This window comes from Branchiostoma belcheri, unplaced genomic scaffold (genome assembly GCF_001625305.1).
Source record: "Branchiostoma belcheri isolate BF01 breed outbred unplaced genomic scaffold, Haploidv18h27 scaffold144, whole genome shotgun sequence".
Classification (NCBI taxonomy): Eukaryota; Metazoa; Chordata; class Leptocardii; order Amphioxiformes; family Branchiostomatidae; genus Branchiostoma; species Branchiostoma belcheri.
In genome coordinates this window covers 2,343-13,268 of record NW_017802869.1, presented here as the reverse complement: position 1 = coordinate 13,268, position 10,926 = coordinate 2,343, and the positions used below count along the sequence as shown (strand labels likewise).

The following is a 10,926-nucleotide window of genomic DNA, read 5'->3' as shown; positions in this document are numbered from 1 at the left end:
CGAACCAGATCTGCGAAAGCGAAAGCCATATTCCCCTGGGCAGATGTTAAGGTTTCCGCCTATTTTTTACGTCTTTGTAGGCGGTTTTATCCGGCTTTCTTGTTTTTACCGGCATTCTTTTCTTTACCTGTGGCGTTTTGGATAACTGTCCTGCCAATTTCATACTGTTTTGACAATTTGATACCGTCTAAGCAGTGCTAATCAAGCCGCCAAAAGATCTGCCTGGAGGTTAAAAAGACTACCTGGCTGCCGTTTCCACCACGTAAACATGAAGCCCTGCGTCTTGCTGTTAGCCGCCTTCTTACTCAAGGTGCTGGTCTCGAGTCCCGGAGGTCAAGCTCAAACAACAGGTAGGTCATGTTCACGGTCAAGATATACGAACAATTGTTCAGTGTTTACGTGAGTTTCTACACTGTCCACAGGTGTCATCATGTACGTTGTTTACAAGATCGTCAGGTCATGTTTTGCGTGGGAATAGGAAAGGTAATATAATGTTATCGTTTTAGAATGCGTTCAGCAAAGCTGGGGAAGACGAATTGTTTCCTGGGTAACAGCTTATATACTGTGAAAACTTCAAACTAAATGTTTCTGTATCTGTATCTGTATAGCCGGTATAACCGCCTTTCGGCGTAACACACCAGCTTCGCAGGCACGCGGCGCGGCGGCAGCTGGCTATATTACACCGATCGACTTGTTACACCTAACCCTTGAACTTCTAGCTCTAGACATTGTTTAAAGCTATCTATTGACAGTGCCCCTACTGTACTTGGTGACAGTGAGTTCCACTCTGCGATAGTTCTAGGAAAGAATGAATTCTTGAACACCTCAATCCTTGGTTGATAACTCTGGTACTTGAATGCGTGGCTATTTCTTGTTCTCTTCTGAGCTGGTATTAGGTACTTAGTAGTTGGGACATCCACCAGTTTATTAGTCTGGAAAATAAAAATAAAAAGAATAGGTTGTTGCGATAACTTTTGCGTAATCTTTGATTTGGCGAATCCATTGAAATCACAACGCACCTATACTAGCTTTTTGGGTCAGACCGCATCACGATTGATCGCGGACTAATACAAAAACCGTGAAAAACTCTGAAAATGGTGGAACTTGCGTGGACGGCGTCAACTCCTGTAGCTGTGATCCTGGCTATGAAGGAGATCACTGTTAAACAAGTACACCTATTAAGAATGAAGTAACCTGGATGACAGATGTTTCATTTTGTTGTATTTTAAAGAAAAAAAACGACATGAGCATATCAGAAGCTAGGAAAGGCATTGCTGACCGTACTCTTTGTGATGCAAGCGACTTGCTAGAATTCAAATTGCTTTTTTCTTGGAAGCATATTGACTGACATCCCAATATGCCAATGCAGGGCCCGGCAACTGTTCTGGTGTGACCTGTCAAAATGGTGGAACTTGCGTGGACGGCGTCAACAGCTATAGCTGTGATTGTGTTTCTGGCTATGAAGGGGATCACTGTGAAATTCGGGTAAACAACATTTAGCTAGTAAGAACGCCTGTTACAAAAGAAGTAATCTGATTTAAATATGTTACATTGCTTCCTTGGCTTTGTGGAAAAAACTACTATGTTGTAATGGGGGGGGGATTCACAGCACTAATCGTAATTTATGTTGCATTAGATTTCTCAATTAGCATTCTCAGTATGTTTTGAATTGAAATAGACAGTTGGGCATTTGTTGATTGTATTACATTCCATTCACCCTAATTAACGACGGTTGGGTTGATAGCCACATTATGACTTTTAGGTGTTTCTTCACCATTGTCTTTGACGTGAAACTTCCTACTTGATTGTTCCCCTGTAGACAGACTGCAGTGACTCGAGTCCTCACTGTGCTTACTGGGCAAGTATAGGTGAATGTGAGAGCACTCCAGGGTACATGCTTCCCAACTGTCCTCTGAGTTGTGGCCAGTGCACTCCAGGTAAATACAATTTTAAACACGAAGTACTCCTATTAAAAACGAAGTAACCGGGATGACTTCATCCTGTTCTCTGGTAAAGAAGACGACCATGCCATAATGATGAAAATCCACAGCTGAATTATAGATAATTGTACTTTGTGATGCATGGGATTTGGGACAGGTCAAGTTGTTTCTTTTGTTCCTGACTATGAAGAAGATTATTGCGAACGAAGTAAGTATCTGTCTTATGAACCAGAGTTCCGCGAGCTCATACCTTCACCAGATGATTTTAGCGTTTAAGACTCAGGAATTATGACTGTTTCTTCTTGCTTATGTAAATAATATTTCATGAATGATATGAGTTGACCATGTTATACTGTATGTCATTTTGGATTATGTCTTTTTCTTGTAATGTATAACGTTTGTCAGTATTTGTACTTGTATACCCAGCACTACCTGAAAAACAGGTTTTTTAATGTAACCTGAGTGTATTTTGCTGGTAAAATAAATAAATGAAATGAAAATGAAATGAAATGTTCTCCACCAAAGGCAGCCTTATCTATATATAAAGGCTATATAATAGCATTCTCTGTGGAACAAAAACACGTCAATAGAGGTATGAGGTTTCAATAAAAGTCTCTTGCCTTACAGCGACGGCCACTACAGCGACGGCCACTACAGCGACGGCCACTACAGCGACGGCCACTACAGCGACGGCCACTACAGCGACGGCCACTACAGCGACAGCCACTACAGCTCAAGCCACGACTCCGACTCCATTGGCAACGCCCCCGACCTCACCGACAACGCCGGCTGGACCAAGTTAGTTTTAAAACTTGAATTTTGACATACTAAGTAACAACATTCGAATGAAAGCTCATCTGTGTTGGTAGAATCCATAGTTAAAGAGTTCGAGCTCGTTCCAACACAAAGAAGTAACAGCGATTGCATCACACATCTGATGACGGTTGATGATATAGAATTCCCAGCTGGGAGAGGGTTTGAATAAGTTTTGCTTTATCTATATTTCCCATTTAGAAATTTAAGTATATGTAGTTCTCATTCTTGTTTGTTTGTTTCTTTGTTTATTCGCATTTGACCAAAGAAATAAAATGAACATAACATAATCATAAACAAAAGAGATATGCGAGGGAAGATAAAGGGCCGTTATGGCCTGTCCAGGATCTTCCCCCGACAACATAAACTGTATGATACATTATACATTATAGTAATTGATAGATAGTACAAATGATATTAACAACACATGATAATGATTAATATCAGATAACAATTAATAAATAAGAATTAATAGTTATTAAGAAACGCAATATGACGTTTGATCTTGAAGGTGGCAGTCGGCCTAGCCGACCGAAGAAGCTTGAGTAACTACGGTATTGTAACTAACAACCTTTTCTCTTCTGCTGCCTCTCTTTTCCCATAGCAAAGTACGTGCCTGCAGACGAGAAAGTGGGGCTTGGTATTTTGGCGGGAATTACCATAGCGACAGCATTTGTCGGTTCCCTTCTCGGAGTGGGGGTGAGCCAGCTGGTGAAGTGGTGCCGTTCCAAGCCAAAGGGGGAAAGTTCAAGGCAGGCTGATTTGGAAGGTAAAAATATTGGACAATTTTTTGGTGTTTTTAAAGTTAAAACTTTTGGTCCAACACAAAAATTCTCTCACCTAGAGCTTTCGACCAGTCACTCTGGTCTTCCTCAGTAGACTGACCCAGTGAAGCTTGTCATGTGGCTTCTTCGGAGTGTGACGTCACACTGGGTCAAAAGTATCTGGTAGACGATGTCGGCCCCCGTCGCGGTTCAAAGAATGGTGATGAGCCCTGATGTAAATAGCCTCCTTCACCCCTCTCAGGAAATAGTCTTGTTCAGTGTCCAAAATCCTCACAGTGTCAAATGAAACAAAGTGTAACAAGTTTTTAGTGTGTTTCCTTAACTGTGACTCACTCTCCGCATTTCGACACGACATTTCGTTCGTCGAAAATTCTCTGCATCATTCTGTTTACTTTGAACTTTCAACCTTGAACGAGGACATTACTTTAAGTATCACTTAATTATGTTTCTATTAAGATCACAAAACCCGCTCAGTATATATGCAAAACGTGGGACAGTGTATCATCTACTGCCTCCAAAGAAAAAGTCAAAGTCCACAATAGCAAACGTAGTACCATATAGTTGATCCTTGCCTCAACCAGGCTTCGGGGAGCGGCTGGGAAGCTCTAAGTTGATCCGACAGTAGCCGTATGTTCTACTTCTACTTTTTTTGACACTGTGCCAGCAATTAGCCTTCGGGCTTGATTTTGCAAATAAAGTTATCTTAGGCCACACCAATTTAATTTGTTGGTTTGTTGTTGTTTGTTGGAAAAAAATGAAGCGACAGGGCGAAAAAAATGTGAGCCTATGGGTGAAATTGATTTTTTTCCATTCAACGAAATCTGATAGCGGCGATTCCGACTTTAGGATGTAGTTTCCGATTCCGATGCATTTTAGCAACTTGCAAATCATGCAAACTAAAAGAAAGCACGTGAACTTGACAATTTTTGCAGAAGAAAACTCCAACGCGGTGCGTTTGGAACCGATCCCACTCCCTCGCCCAGACCAGACGGGGGATGCCCAGGTCCATTACATATATGACGTCCCGACAGTGCCGCCATTACTTCGCCAGACAAGCGGGCAGCCGCGCCCAGACCAGGCGGGGGATACCCGGGTCCATTACGACGTCCCAAGAGTGCCGCCTGTTCTTCACCAGCCAAGCGGGCAGTACCAGGAACTCCAGCCGACCCACTACCAAGGCTTGGTGCATTGCTGTGAGTCATTGTAGGATACAGGAGTTTTCTTTTACACAGTCAAGATTGTCTTACCTAGCTTACGTTTCGATGTCTATCAGACACCTTCCTCAGAGCTTCTGACTGGAGTTCTGCTTCTCGCCGCTTAATACGTAGCCGATGAAGGAAGGTGTCTCTCTCTCTCTCTCTCCTCCACCGCATGTCAGCTGCTGAGGCAGGCCATCATTGCCTTCCAGGTGTCTGATAGATACCGAAACGCAAGCTAGGCATGTGGGGTCGTGTGGAGTAGCGAAAATGAGTACTGTATTGTCCCCTGTGTTGGTGGCGGCATTAATATAAGTTGAAAAAACTTAAGTGTGCCGTCACCACGTCTTGTGATGTGTTGGAATAAAAAAAAGCTAGGTCAGACTATTTTGGTTACACAACGGTTTTAGCTGTATGGGGGGGGGGCTGTATCCATCTGTATTCCAACATTTCATGACTAGATATGGTGACGGCACACTGAAGTTATTTTAACTCATTTTTATGCCTATACCAAAGTAGGAGACAAATACAGGGCAGGACAATACTCAATGATTTCACTTAAGTGAGGAAAGTCGTGTAAAGTGCCTTTCCCAAGGGCACAAGATCTGTGGCATGTCACGGGACCTCTTGGTTCCGAGTCGCGCACTCTGCCGCTACGCCACACGACCCCAGAAGGGCTCCCATAGGGGTTAGGATAGTAGAATTCGAACATAGAATCCGACTCTCTCTCTCTCTCTCTCTCTCTCAAGATGACCAGTTCTAACCGTAACGCTTTTGCCGCCAGACATCTGCTAAAAGTTCGCACTTCACATGCTAGTCTTAGCTGAATGTCCAGTCAAACTCTTTTTTCTACCTCCATGATCAAACCAATAGATAAATGAATGAATTTTTTGTTTTCCTAGATGAGAATGACCAGGAAGAGGAGTATGTAGAGTCCACCGCAAGGGAAGATTCATCTCCATACGAGCCGATGGACAACAGTTATCTTGAACCATAACTTGTTTGTTACCTTCACCAAGAAGGTTATGTTTTCAGAGGCGTTCGTGTATGTGTGTGTCCGTCTGTAGACACGATAACTTGAGAAGGCTTAAATGGATTGTCTTGATACTTGGTAGGTGGGTAGGTTTTTAATGAGACCTAAAAATGATTAGATTTTGAGATTTTGGACCCCCTAGCGTCTCGTTATGGTACTGCAGCTGAACGTCCGGTTTTGATATCTCATGATCCAGACTAGGGTGACGAAATTTGGATGGCAGGTAGCTCTTGCGCTGGGGAAGAAGTGACTTGAGTTTGGGCCCCCTAGCGGCTTGCTCTGGAACTGCAGGGCTATCTGTTTCAAAATATTCAAAAGAGGATAACTCAAGAACCAATCGACGGATCGTCGTGATTTTTGGTATGTAGGTAGCTTACGTGATGCTTGATATAATTATGTGACAATTATGCAAAAATGGATGTAATTTGCATAATCTATGGGGAAATTCAGCTGCATCCCATGATAGGACTATTGAATCTTGTGACATTGGTAATAGAGAATGAAACACAGGCAGATATTGATTATGTAAATGAATACTTAATTTGCATAATTAACGAGAAAAGTTTATAATTATGTCATGATAACTGCCTGGAAGTTCATACTTGTGGTATTTGAAAGTTCAGTGAAGGTGAACATTACTAAACACAATGTACATTGTACAGTGTATTCAAATCAGGACCTTATTTGCATAATTTATGAGGAAATAATAGAATGGCACTGTTTGTTTATATAAGGTTGTCCTTTGGTTGAGAATATAATAAATTGATATAATTCATGAAAATGAGCATCCTATTTGCACAATCAGGGGGAATAATCTACAAATTGTCAGTCATAAAGATTGATATCATTTGAGGTCCGGGAACTCTAGTTTCTTTATGTGTTTGAGCCATCATTAGTGAAAAACTGAACTTGGCCTGCTATTTTGTATGTTTTTACTATTAGTAACTAGTCTTTGGTTACATCATGTGTTTGAGTAAGAAACAGAGCAGACCATATGTCAAGGTCAACAATATGCATTTACTTTACAAAATGTAAGTTACGTTTCTAGTTTTAACATTATGTATTTGCAAATGTTACCTTTCTAGTCTATTTCGAATTTGATAGGAAAGTATTACCTGCATTGAAAATATAAATGAATACCAATTCTGGTTTTCACGGCATAGTAAAAGGCTCCGAAGATCTTTTTAATCTTTTTTTTTGCAAAACATATGATCCTAACATAAGTGGTAACGGTCAATGTAGCAAAGAAAAGTCCAAAAACATCTACATGTATATATAAACAAAGAGGTAGTGCATGGGATAAGACATGGGCATAGGAAAAATGTTGTGTTTCCTATTGTATTTCCCGACCGAACCTAGAAAAAACTGCAGACCCTAGCCTTTTTGTGTGAACCCCTGCAAGGGACATACAACCTTTTCTATCTCCATGATACAAATTGTGACGGTTGTCACTGTTAAACATTTTATTGGATACATTTTTGCTCAATGCTGATAAAATATAAGTAGTACAGATTACGCATGAGATGACACATATTCTACTATGTTGTAGGGAAAAAACTTTGGTCACTGTTATACGTTAAATAGAAAATTACGAGAACATAGAACAAGGTGTTGCTCACAATGTTGCTTGTGACAGGAGTAGGCATGAAAGTATTTTTATGTCGTCTCGATATTATTTGTTTATTTTTAATATGAGTATAGCTAGCATCAACATAGCTGGAAATAAATGTTTTTAAAGCCCTTAAATGAGTTAGCCTGTATACTGGCCCTGGAAATTAAATAGTCTGGCACCCAGGCTAGCCCTGGAGCCGAGGAGATGGCCTGTATACTAGCCATGGAAACAGTCTGGCACCCAGGCTGGCCCTGGAGTCGAAGAGCTAGCCTTTATTGTGGCCCTTGCAATAGTCTGGCAACCAGGCTAGCCCTGGAACTGAGGAACTAGCTTGTATACTGGCCCTGGCAGCAGTCTGGCACCCAGGCTAGCCCTGGATCCGGAGCTGAGGAGCTAGCCTGTATACTGGCCCTGGCAACAGTCTGGCACCCAGTCTAGTCCTGAAGCCGAGGAGCTAGCCTGTATACTGGCCCTGGCAACAGCCTGGCACCCAGTGTAGCCCTGGAGCCGAGGAGCTAGCCTGTATACTGGCCCCGGCAACAGTCTGGCACCCAGTCTAGCCCTGAAGCCGATGATCTGGCCTGTACACTGGCAACAGTCTGGCACCCAGGCTATACAGATACAGATCATGCCAACCCTGGTGTCGTGAGGATTTCGCGTCGATGCCCCCCCCCCCGTTAAGACTGCGACAGCTGAGGTCATACTGTTGCTTTGCCCTTCAAAAATTGTCAGTCGTCCAAAAAAGATTTGCGGAAGCGAAACTCATTCTCCTAGCAGAGGTTTTGGTTTCCGCCTATTTTTCACGTCTTTTTAGTCGTTTTTATCTGGTTTTCTTTTTTTTTTGTACGGGTACTAGTATCTTTCTTTTACCGGATACTGTCTTGAAAATTTAATACTGTCTTGTAGTCACCAAAAATCTTCAAGTTGGAGGTTAAAAAGTATATCTGGGTTCCAGTATCCACCACGTAAACATGAAGTCTTCCGTCTTGCTGTTAGCCGCCTTCTTACTCAAGGTACTGGTCTCGAGTCCCGGAGGTCAGGCTCAAACAACAGGTAGGTCACTTTCACGGTCAAGATAGACAAACGGTGGTTCAGTGTTTACATGAGTTTCTGCTAGACTCCACCAGACTCTCTCTCTCCCATCTCTCTCTCTCTCTCTCTCTCTCTCTCTCTCTCTCTCTCTCTCTCTCTCATATTTCATGACTAGGCATGGTGACGGCACACTTAAGTTATATTAACTAATTTTATGCCACCACCAACGTAGAGGACAAATACATGTACAGGACAGGACAATACTCATTTTCACTTGAGTTAAGTGTGGAAAGTCGTGTTAAGTGCCTTTCCTAAGGGCACAAGATCGGTGGCATGTCAGGACTCGAACCCAGGACCTCTTGGTTCCGAGTCGAGCACTCTGCCGCAACGCCAAACGACCTCACAACCTTTTCCGTTCTGAAATAGGTTGCCCAGACGGGTACGTTTACCATCAGCCTAGTCGCCTGTGCTACAAGGCCTTCAACGACAGGACAACCTACATCGGTGCAGTCGCGAGGTGTTCTTTAGACGGGGGGACCCTTGCCATGCCCCGCGACACTGCAACCAACGAGTTCCTCATCGATCTGAAAAATGCCGTCGACGTGAACGGTTGGTTCCGCTTTGGACTGACATATCACAAACAGGAGGGAGTTTGGGTGTGGGACGATAACGTTCCTCTGGGCGACTTCAGAGCTTGGGGTCCAGGAGAACCCAACAACGATGGTGGCGATAGCGAGGAGTGTGCCGAGTACTTTCCCGAATTCTGGTTCAAAAAGAACACGTGGAACGATGGATCGTGTACTGAAGCCGGGAAGTTCATCTGTCAAGTCTCTCCATCAGGTCAGCTTTAGCCTCTACCAGGCTTCGGAAGGCCGCTGGAAAGAGTAGAAATCGTAGCCTCTACCAGGCTTCGGGAGGCGGCTGGAAAGAGTAGAAATCGGCCAAATAGAGAGATAGCATGCCAAGGGAGTTTGTCTGCTGGGAGAAAACATTTTGCCGCACCCGAATGTTCTCTCCCAGCAGGCAAACTCCCATGGCATGTTATATCTGTATTTGGCCGATTTCTACTCTTCCTTGCCGCCTCCTGAAGCCTGGTAGAGGCTATCGAAATCGGCCAAATAGAGACATAACATGCCAGGGGAGTTGGTCCGCTAGAGAGTACAGTTCTGGAGCGGCAAACTGTACTGTATCTCTCTATTTGTCCGATTTCTACTCTTTCCAGATTCACACAGTATCGACGTTTGAGTTTTCCAGTTTTCACAGTGTGTGTGTTGGTTTTTCTCTAGATTTGTTATCAGCATAACTTGAGAAGGCCTGACTGGATTGTGTTCAATTGATATTTGTAATCAGGCAGGTCTCCGGAGGGCAGTAGTCAACAACCCACGCAACCACCCACGCAACCGGCGACACAACCGACAACTACTCAAGGTTATACTACTGAAGGTAAAAGTGACATGTCTTAAATTTACTTCCAAGAAGACAAAACAGTTAATCCGTTAGTCTTGCAGTCTTTGGATACTTTGATTATCATACATACCCGATCACTACTGGTAACTAATTTTCCTGATGTTTATATATAAAAAAAGTTTATAAAAGCATAGCCTCGAACAAAGCACAGAAACACTATTTCAGCCATTTACATGCTAAGGCCATGTTGATTTGGATGTCATATATATCCGCGCACGCCTATGTTTTCTATTCTCTATTAGACTAACTACATTGGCTATATACAGGAAAATATTTTCCATGGGAGTTTGGCCGCCTTGTAGGTTTGACTGGCCGCACTGGGAAAGAAACTACCTCTCCACGGCCGGACTCCCTTGGCCAATTTTACTCTCTTTTTTGCCGAATTCTATTATCCGTATTCCCGTAGAAAGACCTGGTTGAGGCTATATGTTTTCGTCCGTTTAGAAAATTTGAGTAGTCATCATCCGGTTGAAGTTGGCAGCCGACCAAGCCGGCAAGTGCCTGCAGACGAGAAAGTGGGGCCTGGTGTTCTGGCGGGAGTTGCCATAGCGACGGCAGTCGTCGGTTTCTTCCTCGGAGTGGGGGTGAGCCAGCTGGTGCAGTGGTGCCGTTCCAAGCCGGAGGGCCAAAGTTCAAGGCAGGCTGGTTTGGAAGGTAAAAAAATGGACAATTTTTCTTCTTCCTCTTCTTCTCCAAACAAATAAGGTCAATGACCTGAACCAGACGTCTGTCACCATGGTAACTAGTGTTGGGTTACATCATGTTTTATGTACATATTAAATTTCATGTACATCATGTACATAATTCATTACATATTGGTGTCTTTTTTAGTGCAAACTGACAAGGAACAATAAACAATTTTGCAGAAGAAAACTCATAGCTTAAGGTAGAATGATTACAAGATAAGTGCAGGGTAAACATCAGATATGCAGATTCGAAACAAACATGCAGAAACACCAAAAAAGCAGTTACTCAAGCAACTGGATGTGATTTTGAAAACGTCAGACGTTTCAGCAGTTTTCGTCAGTGACTAGCTGAAACGTCTGAC

The 10,926-nt window shown here is 43.1% G+C and overlaps 1 protein-coding gene across 1 annotated transcript; it reads left to right on the top strand.

The window, feature by feature from the left end:
- Nucleotides 1-25: 25 nt before the first annotated feature.
- Nucleotides 26-10,534, top strand: LOC109464942 (C-type lectin lectoxin-Lio3-like; the record flags this gene model as incomplete). Its single annotated transcript, XM_019762059.1, has 4 exons — nt 26-350; nt 8,838-9,251; nt 9,762-9,854; nt 10,323-10,534. Coding segments are annotated over exons 1-4 (801 nt in total), but the record flags the coding sequence as incomplete, so codon positions are not given.
- Between the last annotated feature and the right edge of the window lie 392 nt (nt 10,535-10,926).